The sequence below is a fragment of the Bison bison genome, unplaced genomic scaffold (assembly GCF_000754665.1).
Source record: "Bison bison bison isolate TAMUID 2011002044 unplaced genomic scaffold, Bison_UMD1.0 scf7180017864362, whole genome shotgun sequence".
Classification (NCBI taxonomy): Eukaryota; Metazoa; Chordata; class Mammalia; order Artiodactyla; family Bovidae; genus Bison; species Bison bison.
In genome coordinates this window covers 4,254,765-4,275,788 of record NW_011494934.1, presented here as the reverse complement: position 1 = coordinate 4,275,788, position 21,024 = coordinate 4,254,765, and the positions used below count along the sequence as shown (strand labels likewise).

At 43.1% G+C, this 21,024-nt stretch overlaps 1 protein-coding gene across 1 annotated transcript in view; it reads right to left on the bottom strand.

Annotated features, from left to right (window-relative positions):
- IMPG1 (interphotoreceptor matrix proteoglycan 1) overlaps window positions 1-21,024 on the bottom strand; it is a 157,049-nt gene that overhangs the window by 101,259 nt on the left and 34,766 nt on the right. The window contains 8 exon segments of the mRNA XM_010855251.1: window positions 5,925-6,077; window positions 10,062-10,086; window positions 10,088-10,116; window positions 10,118-10,175; window positions 10,755-10,808; window positions 13,264-13,292; window positions 13,558-13,724; window positions 19,922-20,155. Coding sequence (XP_010853553.1) covers window positions 5,925-6,077; window positions 10,062-10,086; window positions 10,088-10,116; window positions 10,118-10,175; window positions 10,755-10,808; window positions 13,264-13,292; window positions 13,558-13,724; window positions 19,922-20,155 — 749 coding nt within the window.

The window sequence follows — 21,024 nt, the reverse complement described above, 5'->3', positions numbered from 1 at the left end:
AGGGTCACGGATACTCACCAGCTTCCATCCAGAGAGCCCAGCGGTCCCTGCACACCTTCCCTCCCGTCCAGTCACCAACACATGCTCATCCAAATCCCCCATGCCTTTCGATGCCACCAAGTTTTCCTTATTCCCATGGCAGGCACACCCTCCCTGTCTGCTGAAATGGCTTTTCTGGATGATGTGTAGGGGAAAGGAAGGGTTTTGGGGGTGTGTTGGGGTGGGGAGAAGGAAGACATCTCCTTAACTACACTTTTTTTTTTTTTAACCAAGCTTATTGTTTCATATCTGTGGCTCTTCGATAAAAATCCTGTGATAGGCGGCACTGTGTATGGAATAAGGTCCATATATACACTGTCGATACTGTATAAATAGATAACTGAGGAGAACCCACTGTATAGCGCAGGGAACTCAGTGTGGTGCTCTGTGGTGACCTAAATGGGAAAAAAAGCCCAAAAAAGAGGGGGTATATGCATATGGATAGCTGAGTCACTTTGCTGTACAGTAGAAACTAACACATTATAAAAGAGCTATATTCCAATAAAAAATAAAATCATCCTGGCTGAGGTTGAAAGAAAAAAGGAAAAAGGAAAAAAAAAAAGAGAAAGTAAAAAGAGAAAAAAGAGTCCAATTCTTTAGAATGGCATTTAAGACCCTCCACAATTTATTTACCCTGTCCACCCCCCAGTATCTTTCCATTGCTCTTCCTGCCATCCTTATTCCCTTGGCAAATATCCTGTCCTCAAGTCACACTAAACTAACCCCTGTGTCTCCCTAAATACAACTTGTCCTTTTTCCCGACTTCTGTGACTGTTCTTCCCTTTGGCCTAAGAGGCAACTTCTACCTTCTGTTCATTGACTGTCTTCCCCACCCCCCATCATTCAAAGGCAGCTCAAACATCTTCTCTATTGAAAAGCATTTGTAACTCCCCAAAGTCAGGCTCCATTATATCTTCTCTCTACTGTTCTAGAACTTATTGCCATATATCCCACAAGATAGTCCATGAGGGGAATGCTGCCTCCCTCACTGAAACTGTGCTTCTTGGACTTTGGGCTTAGGTCAAATTTATTCTACTTTATCTCTCTCCCTCCCTCCCAGTCTTATAGTAGGGACTTATAGTAGGAACTCAGCAAATTTTGCTTAATCGAGTTGAGTGCATCTTTTCATTCTCTAAATTCATCCTCATGCCTGCCTTGTCACGGTATCTAAAATTACTGCTGATGCTATGCTATCTACACCAAGGACTAGAGCAGTCATGCACAGATAACCCCAAGTCACTTACACTGGGCTTTGGAGTGCATCGTGGATTTTCTTTTTTCCAGCAGACTGATTTACCATCTAAATTATATTTTATTGTACCAGTGTTATAAATAGTCTCTCCCCACCCCCCACCCCGAGTGTGTGACAACTGCAGTGATGAAGGTAGCTCAGCTTTTGGGTGAGGAGGAGATAGCTGTGTACACCTGAGTTTAAACCTTGGTTCTGCTACTTTCTAGCTGCAAGCCCTTGAGTTTATTGCTTAATCTCTCTGGACCTCTGTCTTCTTAGCCGGCATAAGATAACAATACATATAGTGTAAGGTTGCTGTGTGTGTGTGCTAAATCACTTCAGTTGTGTCCAACTCTTTGCAACTCCATGGACCTTAGCCCTCCAGGCTCCTCTCTCCATGGGATTCTCCAGCCAAGAATACTGGAGTGGGTTGCCATGCCCTCCTCCAGGGGATCTTCCGACCCCAGGGATCAAGCCTGCGTCTCATTCATCTACCTGCTTTGGCAGGCGGCTTCTTTATTACTAGCGCCACCTGGGAAGAGAGTTGGTGATGCTATATTATTTATTTACTTAATCTCTGCCTCTCCTACTGGATTCCTAGCACCTTAAAAGCCCAATTTCCTGTTATTTCTTCAGTGTCCACATAGCACAGAGTCTGGGGAGGGCAGGGCAAGCCTTCAGTCAGTTGTTTTAGACAGACTTATGCAAGGAGATCAAACCAGTCCATTCTGAAGGAGATCAGCCCTGGGATGTCTTTGGAAGGAATGATGCTAAAGCTGAAACTCCAGTACTTTGGCCACCTCATGCGAAGAGTTGACTCATTGGAAAAGACTGATGCTGGGAGGGATTGGGGGCAGGAGGAGAAGGGGATGGCAGAGGATGAGACGGCTGGATGGCATCACTGACTCGATGGACATGAGTTTAAGTGAACTCCGGGAGTTGGTGATGGACAGGGAGGCCTGGCGTGCTGCGATTCATGGGGTCGCAAAGAGTCGGACAGGACTGAGCGACTGAACTGAACTGAACTGATGGGGGGAGGATGGAGCAGGAAATGGCAACTCACTCCAGTATTCTTGCCTGGAGAATCCCCTGGACAGAGGAGCCTGGCAGACTACAGTCCATGGGGTCGCAAGAGTCGGACACGACTTGGTGACTAAACCACCACCGTGGGGGGAGGAAGGACAGGATGACAGTCCCCATAGAGCCGAGGGCAGGAGGCCTGGGGAATAAGTTTCCATGCCTCCACTCATGTGCCTCACCATGAGCTTGATAGAGGCGAGCAAGGAGGCAAGGTTTTGAAGGGCCCGTCTTTATTTGGGGGCAGGTGGGAAAGCTCAGTGACAAAAGCCCTACAACAAATGGCTTTGGGGCCACAAAGCAATCGTCATGCCAGTCCAGTGACAGCCTGGTGGCTCAGATGGTAAGGAATCTGGCTGCAACTCAGGAGACTCGGGTTCGATCCCTGGGTTAGGAAGATCCCCTGGAGAAGGGAATGGCAACCCACTCCAGTATGCTTGCCTGGGAAGTCCCATGGACAGAGGAGCCTGGTGGGTTACAGTCCAGGGAAGGTTCAAGTGTGAGCTACAGAATCTGTAGCTAAAGACTCGGACCCTGACTCATCCTTCTTTCTGGTTCGGGATACCAGGGACGCTGTTACGCATCTGAAAACAATGTATCACACACAGAATCATTTCTGGAGAAGCCCTGGCTGCAACGTGGGCAGCAGTGAGCCTTGTGGGGAGAGCAGCCCTGCAGCCCTGGCTCTGGGGGACTGGATTGATTGCTCGTGTCCCTGTCCTCTTTGTGAACCTGCCTGTAATGGATTAAGAATCAACGTTGCTTAGGAGGGTGCAGAAGGCATCCAGGGAGGCGATGACAAAGGCCTTCAGTTAATTCTGCTAAATTATCTTCTGGGAACCTTCTGATCATGGAGCGCTAACCACTAAATTGCTAATTAAGTGCCCAGTTAACCTTATTAATAATATGAAATGCACAGGGGCCTTCCTGATTCTGCTGGGATGTATGTTAACGGGGCTGTAAAAAGGCAGCTGTGTGGAGTTCTCCCGAATGTTTGCACGAGAGAAAGCATGCAGACAACAACTAAGCAATCCTTCTGACATTTGTATTAAACTGGTCATTAAGTTTATTGTGGAAATTAAATTACTGCAGAGGACTGGCCATTAATTCCTGATTAGGCCTGGCTGGCTGCGCTAATGTGAGTGCTGGGCTGTGGTGAGGCTGGCTGGTTCTCTCAGGGTAGCTGCTGGGAGGTCAAACTGCTGGGGTGCCTGGAAGGGGAACAGAAGGCTGAGCAGAAGCAGTCCCCTGACCGTGGAAGTGGAACCAGAGGACTGGTGCGATGGTCTTTGGGACAAGACTCAGCAATACATACTCTTCTTTGGCGGACAAATTTTTCAGAGGCTAGAAGAGGCATGTGCATTTGCTGATGATGTAAAATCCTTTCCCACACTTAGTTATTTGGGAAAAATAGAGAGTATAACATAGTGGTTAAAAGCAGGAGTTCTGGAGTCAGACTGTCTGGGTCTGAAACTTGACTCTGTCAGTTGGGTGAATTAATTAATCCTCCTGCACCTCAGTATCTTCACTTGTCAAAAAGAGAAATGATTTTACTTTAAGTATAGAATCATGTGAGAAATGAAATGCGTTTATATATATATATAAAACACTAAGAACAGTGCTACTATTTTGATACAGAGCATTTTAGACTTGGAAAGGGACTTCAAGGTCATCTTTAGTTTCTAAATGAGGGATCCAAGGTCAGGGAAGTGATCCCCAAATTCTCATGACTACCTTGTGGGCAGAAACAAAGATTAAAACTAAGATTTGCAAAAACTATAATTTATCTGCATTATTCTACATCAGGTGGTTTTAGGTGCTTAGAGAATTAACAACAGGTCGATGAAGACAGTCTATGGCCAATTATCCAATTTTAAAATATTCTGACTCTCCTGAGGATTTGCTGAAAAGGATATTTCAAAGAGCAAATGGAAAAGTTCACAGACTATTCTTTAATTCATGCTATCTACTAATCCATGCCTCAGTACTTCTCTGGTCCATAAATACACTGATGCTTTCTCTTTGAAGTCTGTAGAAAGGATTCTTTACCATTTTGTTGACTGAATGCTGATGCAGGAAGAGATTGGAGGCTAAGAATGTATTTCGTTATTTATCTCCTCACCAGCTGAGAGGAGGGGAGCATTGAATTCTCCAAGTACGAGAAGTGGGTACCGGTGGTTCCCTGACTATGTTGAGTAAGATGCTTGTACACCCAGGTGGTTCAGAAATGTAATTCATGGTTACCTAATCTCACAGGTGCTTCTATTTTCAGTTGCATTTCTGCAGACAATTACTGAGTAGTTAACTGCCTGCAAAGCTCTGTATTTGGAGGTAAGTGGCAGAGATGAAAGAAGCAGTTCCTGACCTCAAGGGGAAGCTTATGCTCTGGTGTTGGTGAGGGCGTCTGAGAAGCAGAGAGGAGTGGAGACCACGAAAGCCACAGATGTGTAAGCAGACAATCTCAAGACAGGGTGATCAGTGCTGTGACGACAGGGAGCCCTGGGTGTTAGCCCAGAGAAGAGGCATTGAGCCCGGGATGGGTAAGGAGAACACTTCATGATGAAGTCTGTACAATGCGACTCAGGGAAGGGCATTCTAGAGAGAGGATGCAGTGCGTGTAAAGACTAATGGTGATAAAAGATTTGCAAGCAGTTTCATTTCTGTGGAGTCTAAAGGGGGATGTGAGGAACTGGTGTTAAGAGGAGGCTGGAAAGGAAGGCAGGAGGCTTATCATAGTACATAGATGCCAAGTTTAGCACTGACGTTTGAAGAGCTTTTAATTTAATCAGAAACAGGCAGCTATGATGATGGTCAGAGATAGAAGAGACATCTTGGGAGAGCATCTTGATGGGGACCGTATCACTTCTTCCACTTATCACCCTGGAAAATGCCTTTTAAAAATAACAAGTGTTGGAGAGGATGTCGAGAAAAGGGAACCTTTGTGCCCAGTTGGTGGGAGTGTAAATGGTGCAGCCACTATGGAAGCAGTATGGAGATTCATCAAAAAATTAAAAAATTGAACTACCATATGATCTAGCAATTCCACTTCATTCCAGTTCTGGGGTTTATCTGAAGAAAATTAAGACACTAATTTGAAAAGATATATGCACCTTCATATTCACTGTAGTATTATTTATGATAACCAAGATATGGAGATAACCTGAGTGCCACCAATGTATGAATGAATAAAGAAGATGGAATATATCACACACAATGGAATATTATTCAGCTATGAAAAGAATGAAATCTTGCTATTTCCAACAACATGGACGGATCTTGAAGGCATTATGCTAAGTGAGATAAATTAGAGAAAGACAAATACTGAGTGAACCCACGCATATGTGGAACCTAAACAAAAACCCAAACCAGGCTCATAGATACAAAAAACAGACTGGTGACTGTCAGAGGCAGAGCTGGGTGGAGGGGAGCAGAAATGGGTGAAAGCGGTCAAAAAGTAAAATAAATAAATAAGAGTAAAAAGAATGCTTGATCGCCAGAAGAAGAGTAGAAGGGATTTATGGGCTCCCAGATCTAAGTCACACCTTGGGCTCTGGTTGTGTGGGGTGGGTTTGCTCACCTGAAGCTGAGACTTGGCTGCGACCTCCTGGTAATACGGGGACTGGGAGTTATCCAGCTCTGACTTGAACTTCTGGTTTGCCAGAGAGATACTTAGCTCTACTTTCTGCTCCAGTGCATCCTCAGCAGCATCCGTGAATTCTATTTTTCTTTCCTGTGTTAGAGTTAGAAAAAAGAGAAGTGATTCTATTACTGTAAAGCATAAGCAAATGGTTACATCATATAATATGTATGCATTGCTATTGTCTCAAGAAGAGGGTTATGAAGCATTAAGTGCTTTTAGAGTAAGTCCTATTAACTAGAATTGGCCTCTGAATTTCACTGAGAGACAAAGTATCAGAGCTGTAATGAGTTAATTACGTAGAGTCTTCAAGAACATTGTCATTTTATGACTGTATGCTCTTGTGGAAGCATTTACAAACATACACACACACACTTGTTTACTTTTTACTTTTTATATCCTTTGGTTCATTTAAAATAATATCTCCTCTATCATCTAGGGTGGAAATCTTCGCCTTCTCTGAACCTTTGTACTGGTGAATAACATCTGAATCGCTCATTTGGTACCTTTGATATACTTATATAGAGGTTTGGTTTAATGGTAATCTTGTCATCCCACAAATAATCCCCTTGAATCCAGTGTGATTCTCACACTTCACTGAGTCCCCCACAGCAAAAAACGTGAGACCATTTCTGTACAAAACTCCTGGGAAATATATATGACGGGGCAGGTCACATCCTCAGTAACCTGTCTTGGCTTATTGATTTCATCTTCAGTCACAGTACTTATTTTTTGTCCTTATGCGCACTATAAATTCTTTGAAGGCAGGGACTAAGTCTTGCTCATCTTAGTATCTTTATGTACAGCCCAATGTTTGCTGAATGAAAGAATTAGATGTAGGTGGGAAAAAGGATGTTAAGAGGAGGATGTGATGAATGTGGAATAAAACCTTCGGAGCATATTTACTGCAGAAGGAGGGACCTATATCAGACTCTGAAGGAGATGAAACACTGTTAATATGAGAAAAGAGAAGGCAAACTGGAGTTTTCAGAAATTTTGTAGTGAATATGCTTAATCTCATTAATTTTTTCCAATGGCAGATTTCACTGTTGGTAAACCAGTATTTCTGAGAAAAACAAAGCATTAAAATTTGTTGTTCATGGCAATAGTTCCATCAGGTCTACAGTCGTCCAGCCTAAAACCCAGAAAGAATGGTCTGCAGGGTTCTTATCTCTGTTTCCATGTGGAACTGATGAGACTGAACTTCCTGTCCTTACCTCCTGACTTTGACCTGTGCTTTGGAGGGAGGGTCAGAGGAAAAGGAAAGGGCCCGAGAAGCCTCACAGACTGCAGAGAATGGTAGACCTATCACAGTGGCAGCATAAGGATAAAATCCAGGTTCTGATTTGGGGCCCTTTCCTTACATTACTTACGTCATCCTGCTTATTTAACTTATATGCAGAGTGAAAGTGAAAGTTGCTCAGTCATGTCCGACTCTTTGTGACCCCATGAACTATACTGGGGTGGGTAGCCTTTCCCTTTTCCAGGGGACTGTCCCAACCCAGGGATCGAACTGGGGTTTCCTGCATTGCAGGCAGATTCTTTACCAGCTGAGCTATTGGGAAAGCCCATATGCAGAGTACATCACGCAAAATGCCAGGCTGGATGAAGCTCAAGAAGGAATCAAGATTGCTGGGAGAAATATCAATAACCTTAGATATGCAGATAATACCACTCTAATGGCAGAAAGTGAAGAGAAACTAAAGAACCTCTTGATGAAGATGAAAGAGGAGAGTGAAAAAGTTGGCTTAAAACTTAACTTTCAAAAACTAAAGATCATAGCATCCAGTCCCATCACTTCATGGCAAACAGATGGAGAAGAAAATGGAAACGCTGAGAGACTTTATTTTCTTGGGCTCCAAAATCACTACAGCTTCCCTGGTGGCTCAGACGGTAAAGCGTCTGCCTGGAATCCGAGAGACCTGGGTTCGATTCCTGGGTTGGGAAGATCCCCTGGAGAAGGAAAGGGCAATCCACTCCAGCACTCTTGCCTGAAAAATCTCATGGATGGAGGAGCCTGATAGGCTACAGTCCATGGGGTTGCAAAGAGTTGGACACAACTAAGTGATTTCACTTAACTTCACTTCAAAATCACTGTAGATGGTGACTGCAGCCATGAAATTAAAAGACACTTCCTCCTTGGAGGAAAGCTATGACCAACCTAGAGAGTGTATTAAAAAGTAGAGACATCGCTTTTCCAACAGAATTCCATATAGTCAAAGCTATGGTTTTTCCAGTAGTCATGTATAGATGTGAGAGTTGGACCATAAAGAAGGCTGATTGCTGAAGAATTGATGCTTTTAAACTGTGGTGTTGGAGAAACCTCTTGAGAGTCCCTTGGACTGCAGGGAGATCCAACTGGTCAATCCTAAAGGAAATCAGTCCTGAATATTCATTGGAAGGACTGATACTGAAGCTGAAGCTCCAATATTTTGGCCACCTGATGTGAAGAACTGACTCATTGGAAAAGACCCTGATCCTGGGAAAGATTGAAGACAGGAGGAGAAGGAGGTGGCAGATGGCGAGATGGTTGGTTGGCATCACTGACTCAATGGACATGAGTTTGAGCAAACTGTAGGAGATAGTGAGGGACAGAGAAGCCTGAGGACCATGAAGGGTTGGACACAAGTGAGTGACAGAACAACAACCACCTTACGTTACTGAGGCTTCCCAGACAGCCCAGGGGTAAAGAATCTGCGTGAAAATGCTGGAGACTCCAGAGACGCATGTTTGCTCCTTGGGTTGGGAAGATCCCCCCAGAGTAGGGAATGGTGACCCACTCCAGTATTCTTGTCTGGAAAATTCCATGTACAGAAGAGCCTGGTGGGCTACAGTCCATGGGGTCACCAGGAGTTGGACTCGGCTGAGTTGGACAAAGGGCACAAGAGCCTTATATTACTGCCTTCTTCTGGGTCTGCTGCCTGCCTGGCGCTTCCACAACTCCACCACTGGAACAAAGGGAGTGAGATTTGCCTGCTTCTGCACTGTCTGGGCCCAAAGCCTTTTGGAGGGGTTGAAAATATCCTCCTTTGATTGTTGTTGTTTAGTTGCTCAGTCACATCTAACTCATTGTGATCCCGTGGACTGTAGTCCACCAGGCTTCTCTGTCCAGGGGATTCTCCAGGCAAGAATACTAGAGTGGGTTGCCATGCCCTCCTCCTCCTTTGGATTAGGAGATGCAAACTGCTATGTATCAAATAAATAAGTAACAAGGATTTATCATACAGCACAGGGAATATAGCCATTATTTTGTAGTACCTTTAAATGGAGTGTATAAAAATATTGAACCACTATATTGTACACCTGAAACTAACACAACAATGCAAATCGACTGTGCATGCGTGCTCAGTCACCTCTGTCGTGTCTGACACGTTGCAACCCCATGGACCATAGCCTGCCAGGCTCCTCTGTCCGTGGGATTCTCCAGGCAAGAATACTGGAGTGGGTTGCCATGCTCTCCTCCAGGGGATCTTCTTGACCCAGGGGTTGAACCTGTGTCTCCTGCATCTCCTGCATTGCAGGTGAATTCTTTAACCACGGAGCCACTTGAGAAGCCCAAATCAGGTAGTCAATTAAAAAGTCCCCCTTTAGTGATAACCAACATTCAATTCCCTAACAATCCTCTCATCCTGAATGCCTTTTCACTCAAAAAGCGTGGTGGCCAGCATTGCTTTTTGCCAGAAAACACTGTTTTTATTTTTCCCCATCTTGACATGCAGGATTTCAGTCATTTGGACATTTTTCTGGACTATTTGAGCTGGACATGACTGAGAAAAACACCTCTGTCCTTGCTGTCAGGGTGGGATTATACTTTGGTGGGAAAAGGACTTTGTTGATGAGTTGAGAGACGCATTCATTCATTCATCCATCATTTATTCACTCTAACGCTAAGTGAAAGTCCTGTTAGTCAAGGTCATGTTTAAAGGGCTGTCTGCATATAATGTTGGCCCATTCTAGTAAGCTTTAATAATTAGAAAGGGGTAGCACTAATGACAGCGAATGGCCAGCCCATCCCTGTTTTACTAATAAAACCAAACAGACATGTGAAGAGCTAGATTGAGTCTGAGAACGTCTTACTCTTGTAGGCACTCTGGTGTCCTGGAGGGTGTAGTTGAGGATTTCGTTGAGCAGTGTGTCGTCGGTAGGGAGAGGCAAGGGCCCGGGTGAGACACTGGCAAAGTCTGTGGAAATTTTAAAAAGAACAACGTTGAGACTGGAGGAGTTTAAAGTAGAACAAGGTCACGATGTCACATGCTTTTCCTGTCACTCTGAAAATTACAGATATCAGAACTCATTTTCTTTCAAGATCACATATATGTGTTCTTGGGCAAAATATAACTCATACTCTTGATCCCACTTAAATTCCTCATTACTCCTTTTCAAGACCCAAGCTTGGTGTTTCCCTAGACGTGTTAGTTAAGTGGTTTTTGCCGAATGAGGTCTGGTTAATTTTTCTTTTTGTGATTATATTAAGGTCACAAAGATATCTTATCTTGAATTTGTTTGTTGGAAAATATTGGTAATGATTGCCTCCAAGTGGTAGGATAATGGGTGATTTGGTTTTCCATTTATTTTTTCCTATATTTTCTAAGATTCATGCTATGAGTTTAAATTATAAAGTTAGAAATATAGTCAGTTTTGAAGCAGTGCATTATAAACTGTGTCAACTTCAATTAAGGATTGCTTTTCAAATAACAGGCTTTCATGATGATGTGAATTAAGGTTCAGAAGCAGATGAAATGAGGACATCCAAGCTTACCTGTTGAAGACGCAGGGGTTTGACCAAGCTCTCCTAAGGTCTCCTTTGTGACTACTTCATCTTTTCTATTAGCACAATAGAAAATAAAAAACAGGTGGTGAAAAGGAGCTTGATGACAACAGAAGAAACACATTTAACACATTTTCTTGTATTTAGACCTAAAAATTAGGGAGAAAGTATACTTTAAAACTAGGTTTACCTATTCTTTTAATCACAAAAGTAATCTTGTAATACATTTTCATTGAAGAAAAATTCAAACAACTTCCAAAAAAATTATTTTTGACTCCAGGGTTTTTCCTGAGCACCTTGGCTTTTTGTAGTCCTGGGGAGCATTTTCATGGTAGACAAATGTTTGGGGGGCTTGAAACTTTATAGTTCCACTATGCTGCAACTGTGTCCTTGACATCAAAGACAATTGGTCACATGAACTATGACTGAAACAGTTTTTCTAAAATCTCAGACCCTCAAACCTGCAAACTCAGAGAGTCATTAAGTTTATCTGATAAAGTAACTCTTGTGGTTACGATAATGAGAGAGGGATAGATTTTTGGATAATGCAGGTGTATTAAATCCCTATTCTGGACATAATCATTGCCCACCATGGTGACCTGCTGGGGACTTGTGGGTAGGCTTGCAGTGCCAGGGACTGTGAGTGTGGATGATATCCAAGGGCAAACCCAAGGTCATGGTTATAGGGCTATCTGCATATAATGTTGGCCCATTCTAGCAAGCTTTATTTAGAAAGGGGTAGCAGTAGTGATATCTATTGAAGCGTACTGAATGATTTCTTACTGTAAGCTATCAGGTCCCAAAGGATGGTGTCTGAGTTTGTGCAACATAGCCATGATGGACTGTTTGATCCAAACAGTAGCTCATGCTGACGGCAGACCAGAAGTCACAGCGAGGTCTTCTGTTGTAGGGTCATGGAGAGGTGGGACTCTCCAGGGGGCTTGAAAGGAGAGCAGGATTTGGATGTGTGGAGAGGAGAAGGCAGGTTCTCCAGACAGAGAGGGAGACCGCAGTCAGAGCCCAGGATGAGCAGGGTGTGGGCTGGACACGGTGGGGAAGTGTCATGGTGACTGTGGTGGGGTCACGGTTTGTGGAGACAAGGCTGGAAAGGTCCGGGGGTGAAAGCTTTGATTAATTAATTTGGTCTCTCCCTCAGTGGAGGTCCTAACAGGGAACAGATAGCTCACTCAGAGTGTAATAAAGGCCTTGCTAAGTCATGGGACAAGTGTGAGAGCAACCACGAGGGTGAGTGCAGAACCCACGGCTGGTAACAGCGAGGGGCTGAAAGCTCCCTTCATCCAGGAGGGTTGAGGAGATGGAGCGGTGATGTCAACCAGAGACCCGGAGGCTCCGTGGGAAGAGAGGGCTGCCTGACAGGGGCTGGGCGGAGGCTGAAGGAGGCCAGCCGTCAGGAAGACTTTGCAGGCGGCGGGTGCAGGAGGTGATGCATTCGTTCACCTCACTCTGCTCTGCCCTCTGGTCTCCTGCCCCCCACTGGCTGGTCCTTCTCAGAAGTCAGAGGCCAGGGGAGGTGAGCGAGGCAATCATTCCCGCTCAACCCTTGGCACAGAGCAGGTGGAGATGGGTGGGGAGGGGAAAATCCCAAGAGCCAGAGGAAGATGCGGGAATATTTTCAAAAGCCTTTGAACAAAGTTCAGTGCAAAAAAGGGCCTATCTCAGACATATAAATCCAGCGGAAGTTATGCAAGGTAAGCAGGGGAAGAGGTTAGAGGCAGGAAAACCTGTTAGGGAGACCAGATTTGACTTTTTTCACCATGTAAATTAAAAAGGTCCTGGACCAGGTGGTGGCAAAGGGAGCAGAAATGAAGGAACAAATGTGAAAAGCATTGTCAGTAATCCCTATAGCCCAATTTGTGTCTCTCTCTGCAGCATTATTATCTTCAGATTTAGATTTCTAAATGTTATATAATGTGTGTGATTTGTGAGTTTAGAGTTTGGCAACAGCATGTCTCTTCTTTAATCATTTTATCGAATGTACTTTTCCTTTGCTTTTTTTTTTTTCATTTCGATTTTCTTATTTGATATTCAGTTCTTGTTGAAGGCATAGCTCAGTGCTTCAGTAATTTAGTTTGAGAAATACTAACACTTTATAGAATACCAAATGAGAGTTCAAAATTCAGGTTGCTCTCTGATTGCATTAAATATGTTTCCGATGTAACTAATATTTTTCAACAGTTCTAAAAACAACTATTTTAATTGCTCTATGTCTTATAAGTAAAAAAAACCATATTAGGTAATTGTCACCTGGTATTGCATTCATTTTCATCTGCAAATGTAGTGCAAACATCTATCTCAGTCTATAAGGTCTATCCATTTTCCCTTTTATATACTCATTTATCTTCAGCAAAATACATGCACAAATTGTCTGTCAGAATCACCTACTCAGATCTCAGTAGCTGAAATAATATAAAGGCATAATAGCTCAGTCTCACTCCATCGTGTGATCCTTCAAAAGTCAAGAGCATGCTGCACTCTATTTTGGGTACTTACCTCTCAAGGAAGTTTCTCTGTTTCATTCTCTGCAGAAAGATAAAAAGTCATTTTACCAAGAGATAATGCCAACCGAAGAGCCAGAGTCTATTTTCATTCCTCTTTCTCTTTAACTTTACTTCAACCTGCCTGTGCAATGTTATTTTGCAGAAATGAATTTACCGTTGGCCTTCTCAGATCTTTCCAAGCATTTCTTCAACCAACCCATACCCTGGGGAAACTAATTCTAAAGGGGACAGGGCTGGAGGCCTGGGAGCTACTTTGGACTAACTTACATACCGTCTTTGAACTGACCTGCTGAAGAAGATCCAGGTGCTCCTGGGAGTTGCTGAAATTTTTCCCGATGTCAAAGAGGCAGAAGGTCTCCTGCTGGCAGACGCTGACCCAGTCCTGGTATTCCCCCGGCTCAGGGAGGCGATCCAGAAAGATCCGGTAGGCTTCCCACACCGCCTCCTGGCACACTGGAAGGCAGCATGCCTTAGAAGATGCCACATCCTTAGAAGATGCCCTTCTCCCAACCCAAACACAGTCCTAAACATGGAGAGCTCTGTCATGGCTGATGTTGACACACTAGCTTACAGCCCATAGAGATTAACGCATTCAACAAGTATATATGGAGCAGGGAGAAATATATACCTGGGAGAAATACTCCCAGGTGTATATATATCACCAGGGAGAAAAATAAAAAAAGGGAGATAGGAATGTGTATGTGTGGGTGACTGCTATTTATAATAAGGTGGTTGAAGAAGTCCTCATGACCAAGGTGACTTTTGAACAGCTTGGGAAGAGGCCCCAAGGCTGAAGAACAGGGAGTGCATTGAAAGACTAGCAAGCAGGTCAGCTGTGGCCAGAGCAAGGCTGAGAGTCACAGAGGTGGAACATAGAAGGCTGTGGTGAGAGGCACACAGAGGGTACAGGACTTGTAGCCCAGTCGTCTTCTGCTGGGCCTCGGGTACCTGGCTGGATCTGCAGATTTTCCAAGGGGTAAACAGTCACACATATATTTAAACACTCAGTGTCTAGATCTCAGCTTTCCTAGCACGCTTTCCTAAATTTCCCTAAGGACACGACTTTTCCTTCCTCATCTCCCCCTTGGCCAGCATCCTTGCCCGACTCCCCCATCCCTGATCTTTCTGTGGCATGGTGCCCCTGGGCTGCCACACAAAGGGTGTTTGAAATAATTGTGTTTGAGGTTAAGACAGGGAGGGAACTTGGTTGACGGATAGCACACAGTTTTTGCAAGTAGGGCAGTTTGTGATTCTTTGCGTTAGAAGTCCTAATGGAGTCAACAGCTGATACATCATTAAAAATAATGATCAGATCATGGTGTGATTGTTAGCCTAACATGCCAGAGGAACTTAAAGAATAAGAATATCACTATAACAGAACTCCATCTGTTCCTGTCTACTTATTTATGTTTCACGTTTTCCTAGCAGTTAAGCGAAACTAAGGAAAAGAATAGAGATCAAATTGATGTTAAGTTCTGTCTAATGTTCGCAACGCATAATAGAAATAACAAATAATGGCACATGAATTAACAGAGGAAAGGAACAGCACCAAAGCAATCCCATGTCTCCAGGGCAGAGGTTAGGAGAGCTTAAGCTACAGGCTCTTCATTTAAATTGGCTCTTTCCAAAGCCTTGTTCCTAACTTTGTATTCATAAACATTAGTTACCCAAAACCGAACATCTGAGCTTACATGCATCTGTCAGTACAAAAAATAAAAACTTTTGTCAAATTTACATCTACTTACTTTAATCAATCCTATATTAAAAATAATTATAAATATAACTGAATCCAGAAGAGATTTCTGAAAATAAGTAAAATAAGTTATTTACTTAGGAAATAAGTTAAAATAATTAACTTCAATTTATGTATATTTTGTTACTGAGGAATATCTTCAAGCACCTCATAACAGACTTCCAAGTATGATATAAATCACATTAAGATAAGACTCTGCAGCGAGAAGTGGGATGGAAATGTGGGTGTGTGGAGAGAGAGGGACCATGTGACATTGCCTGCTGTTAGGAAGAGGTGTTCATGCATTTGTAAAGAGTGTTTGATGATAAGTATTGAGCCTGTGGTAGATTCCACTGTATACGGGAGAATGCTCTAACTCCTGTTTTATTTTCAATATCGATATTTACAGCTCACCAAACTTACACCGTATCCAATTATTTAAGCTTATAATGAAAACTTTAGAAGAAGAATGCAGTCAGTCAGTTCAGTCACTCAGTCGTGTCTGACTCTTTGCAGCCCCATGGACTGCAGCACACCAGGCTTCCCTGTCCATCACCAGCTTCTGGAGTTTGCTCAAACTCATGTCCATGGAGTCAGTGATGCCATCAAACCATCTCATCCTTTGTTGTCCCCTTCTTCTCCTGTCTTCCATCTTCCCCAGGATCAGGGTCTTTTCCAATGAGTCAGTTCTTTGAATCAGATATTGATGTGAAAGTACCAAAGTATTGGAGCTTCAGCTTCAGCATCAATCTTTCCAATGAATATTTAGGACTGATCTCCTTTAGGATGGACTGGTTGGATCTCCTTGCAGTCCAAGGGACTCTCAAGGGTCTTCTCCAACACCAGAGTTCAGAAGCATCAATTCTTCGGCCTTCAGCTCTCTTTATGGTCCAGCTCTCACATCCATACATGACCACTGGAAAAACCATAGCCTTGACTAGATGGACATTTGTTGGCAAAATAATGTCTCTGCTTTTTAATATTCTGTCTAGGTTGGTCATAGCTTTTCTTCCAAGGAGCAAACGTCTTTTAATTTCATGGCTGCAGTCACCTCTACAACTACATGCCATGAAGTGATGGCATGCAAAGGGGCACCGAATTTACAAATTATTTTAGGGGATTAAGTTAGATTTTTTAAAAAGTTAGATGATTTCAGTCATAAGCAATTGCAATATATTGATTTTGCCCTCTGGAGGGATGGGGAGCAAGTGGAGGCTTTGGAACAGAAGTTGACATCATCTGACTTTCTAAAGAAACCCTCTGACTGCCAGGCAGAGAAAAAGGATTGTGAGTCGTGGGGAGGAATGAGGTATGAGAAACCTAGTTAGGAGACTTTTATTCCTATGATTTACCCTCCCACACTCCCCATCTGGTCCACATCTGGGTTTCTCTTAGCTTTCTGTTTTGAGAAACAAAGAGAATTCCAGACCAACAGAAGCTCAGGTCATTTATCATCAGCAATGTGACCAGAAGCCATAGAGCTGGGGGTGGGTGCAGCTCCCACCACTTGGAATGAGCCATTTAAGTTGTCCACCTATGAAGTGTGTGTTCCCTGGAGTTCTTCCTACATCACCAAACAGCCTAGGTTGAGACATTCAGCAGGAAGGCTGAGGTCCTGTCGTCAGATCTCAAGTAACGGTGAGGAGACTGGGGACTCAAGGCTCTGATTTCTCCAAAATTCTTGTGACAATCCTTCACAACCAGTTCAGACAAGGATGGTGCAGAGTGGTATAACAAAGTGTTAGAAAATTCCAGATGCCTCCCAGCCCCTGAGATCTTTTGATACCTCGGCTTACAAGGTTTTTATTTGTTATGCCTTCGATAAGGATGGATGACTATCCCGGTGAGTCATGGGCTGGTGCCCCTGTTTTCCTGATCACAAAAGGATTCTTTCTCCTGGTTTGTGCTGAGCTTCCAGGAGGGCAAAAAAATGACATCAGAGGAGTCACCAAAAAAATTTTTTTTTGTCCCTCAAATTAGTCTAAAGAAAAGACACTGGCTCCTAGATACATCCTAACATTTTGATCTCTAGAAACTACAATGCCTTAGGGAAATAATTCTTCAAGCAGCTTCAGCCATTTGTGCTTCAGAGAGAATGTTCTCTCAGAACATTGGTGAAAAGTTTTAATGGGGACAAGGGCTTTCTGTGTCCCCAAGGTGTAAGAAAGGGTGGCAGGCCAAAGAGCAGGATTATCTGGGCAAATTATTAAAATGCAGGTTATGAAGTAGGTCTGTTGTGGAGTCTGAGTACCAGCATCTCTAGGTGGTGTCCAGCTGATGATGATACCGCCTGTTTGTGGACAGCATTTTGAGCAGCAAGAACCAGGGTTCCCTCCATCTTAGCTTTCTCTGGGTCACACAGTAACATGAAACAAAGATCTAACTTCTATCTAACTTTTAATATTGGGGTTGGGAGAGAGAGTGAAGACAGAGGAAGGGAGAGAAGGGGGAAGACATGGGGAGAGTGGCTTCTCAAAGGACTCACAGAGGATGTTGAAGGGATGCAGCCCCAGCAGTCATCTAGGTGGGCGCACAGGGTCCTACCTGGGAAGCTACCAGAAATGACCTTGGCTCCTGTGTCTGTGCTTTCTGATGAGCATAGCCTGTGATTCCATCAGGAAGCACAGAACATTTTCCCTTGTGTTGCTTTAGGACTGGGAAAAGAAATAGCTCAATATTCCATTTGATTTGAGGAGTGTGGATGCTGTCTCTCCTAAATTAGAAAGATAATTTTGTAAAAGCAGCTATGAGAACAATAAGTGGGTTACTCTGTCAGAGAAATGCCACTTTATAGCTGGGTCTTAGTTCTAGTTTCTTTGTGAACCAATTTGTTAGACTTAAAAACATTATGCTGATGAATAGTAAAATTTCATATCACCCAGGGGCAGCCATAAAGATAATGGGCTGTCATTGCTGTGGGGAGAAAACAGTGGCTTGTTTCATCCAGGGAAGCAAGAATGAAAGAGGCAAACCTAATCAAGGATAAAGAGCTATGAATAAAATTCAGAGCAAAGAATTCGGTTGCAGCAATGAGTAGTCTAGTCTGCAAATTCCTGTGATGAATCCTGTTTGTGAATGTCATAAAAGATTAGAAGCTACATGAAAATAGTCAGCAATAGCTGTGTTCATGGTCAGTGCGATGCATATATTATGCATTTATTTTTCTATCTATTAACAAATAACATGAAATTTACCAGTGTCATTAGCTGACCACTGTGTCGTCACATTCAAATGAATGCTTTATAAGCAGCACTGTCTTTTCTTTGCACTTCCAATGACTTCCTGCATCTATCAACAAGCATTTACTGAGAAACCGCTACACAGAGGTGCTGGGCTAAATATTATATTAATAAAGAATATTAATATAGTGCACTTGATTTTCTATCATTAGAGTCCTCCTTCTGACTCTGATCCAGTACCTGTCATTTCTCTGCAGGTGTGGCTTCTGTCAAAAAGCAAGTTCTCTCTTTACTTCCACATAAAATGAGGCATACAAGGAACACAAGGCTTGGTATTTTTGATACTGTTAGTTAATGATGCTTTCCAAGTCCATAAGAATGCCCCACATTAATTTCAATCCTTGCACATCTTATAGATGTAACTACTTAAGAATTTGGTGAGATGTTAGTGTGAAGACATACTGTTCAGTGGTCATAACGTGTAACACATCAAGGCTGGAATTGCACCAGCTTGCTCTGGTCAGTAAGTCTGGAGCCAGGTGACTGCGCTGTTTGGAATAGAAGCAAATGTCTATTATGATCAAGGCTGTAATCAGTAACCCTCCCCAGCACTCACAGGGAAGGTGAGCTGAGTTTAGAATTCAGCCAGCAAGACTCTTTGCATAATATGGGGCTACCTGGGGATGTAATTGTTAACAGTCCCTAAGTTGTGTCTGACTCTGTGACTCTGGGCACTTTAGACCGCCAGGCTCCTCAGTCCATGGGATGTCCCAGACAAGAATACTGGGGTGGGTTGCCATTTCCTTCTCCAGGGAATCTTCCTGACCTAGGGATCCAACTTGAGTCTCCTGCATTGGCAGGCAGATTCTTTACCACTGAGCCAGCAGGGAGGTCCTGGAGATGTAACAGAAGCTACCAAAGATTCTTTCTTCTGTTTAAGTAAGCCATGGGAATTTTTTTCATCCATTGTAAGTGAATGGCAAGGACAGCCGCTGACAGCTGTGGTGTGATTGAACTCCGTCATGACTTCCGGGAACGCTGTAAGAGTCCTGTGATGCTGGCTCGGGGTAAAACCTGTGCTGTAACTCTGCTGGAAGCCACGGTAATTGTGTTGTAAATCCCCTTAACACCTATGCATTTATCTTGGTAACCACTGCTAATTTGTGCCTCTAGGTTTCCCAGCGTCAGGCCTTTTTGCTGAATCAGCAAACTTAGCAAGAAGGAAGGGAGGATCAGGATTGTAACGTGGTTTTTGAAAAGTGAGATCTTAAGTCATAAATCAATTTGCTTAGTTCCCTGATGTCGCAATCATTCTTGTGCTTCTTCATAATAACTTTGGCAGAAATAAAACAAAGAGGTGAAACCCATAGGCGAAGGCTTTCTGGTGGCTTTTTTTTTTTTTTAATTTAAATTTATTTATTTTAATTAAAGGCTAATTACTTTACAATATTGTATTGGTTTTGCCATACATCAACATGAATCCGCCACAGGGTGGGTGGCTTGTTAAATGCCCTAATGGTTCTGTGTTGCAGAGGACATGGCTTTAAGACAGACAAACACAGATCTACCATAGTTTCAAAGGTTTATTATTCACAACTCTCAGTTCAGTTGGCTATTTTGTATAACTCTTGTGACTGAAGCAGAAACTGGAAGTCCTGGGCTGAAGACAATCTAGGTATGGAAGAAAGAGAAGAGACAAAAAGAGGGGAAGTCTGAACAGGCTACATCTCTTTCCTTACCTCTCAATCTATAATAAGCTTGGAGACTGGCTAAAATCTGTTCCATGGATTCCTGTGGACACACTTTAACCCCAGTTGGGAAAAATGCTGATCTTTTGGTTCGATGCTTTGCCAAATCGAATATTCGTCTCATGGTTGACACTTTGTACGTTTTTGCGGTATTTTTGGTTGCTTCAGTTCTTGGGGCATTATCTATGTCTTTAATTTCAGAACCGTATATTTTAATGGAGAGATCTGTAAAAGAAAGATTGATTTCCTGGTAATAGTACTCAGCCATAAAAAAAAAAAAATAGTGCTATTTGCACCAACATGGATGGACCTAGAAATTATCACACTAAGTGAAGTAAGTCAGATGGAGACAAACATCATATGATATTGCTTGTATGTGGAATCTAAAGAAAATGATACAGATGAATTTATTTACAAAACAGAAACATACTCACAGACATAGAAAACAAATTTATGGTTACCAAAGGGGAAAGGAGGGAGGAGAAATAAATAGGAAACCTGGGATTAACAGATACACACTACTACATATAAAATAGATAAACAACAAGGTCTCCTATATAACATGTGCTTAGTCACTCAGTCATGTCTGACTCTTCGCGACCCCATGGACTGTTGCCTGCCAAGCTCCTTTGTCCATGGAATTCTCTAGGCAGGAACACCGGAGTGGGTTGTCATGCCCTCTTCCAGGGGATCTTCCCAACTCAGGGATCGAACTCAGGTCTCCTGCATTGTCGGTGGATTCTTTATCATCTGAGCCACCAGGGAAGCCCGCTATATAACATAGGGAGCTATATTTAATATCTTATAATAACCTATTGAAAAGCAGAGACATTACTTTGCCAACAAAGGTCTGTCTAGTCAAGGCTGTGGTTTTTCCAGTGGTCATGTATGGATGTGAGAGTTGGACTGTGAAGAAAGCTGAGTGCCATAGAATTGATGCTTTTGAACTGTGGTGTTGGAGAAGACCCTTGAGAGTCCCTTGGACTGCAAGGAGATCCAACCAGTCCATTCTGAAGGAGATCAGCCCTGGGATTTCTTTGGAAGGAATGATGCTAAAGCTGAAACTCCAGTACTTTGGCCACCTCATGTGAAGA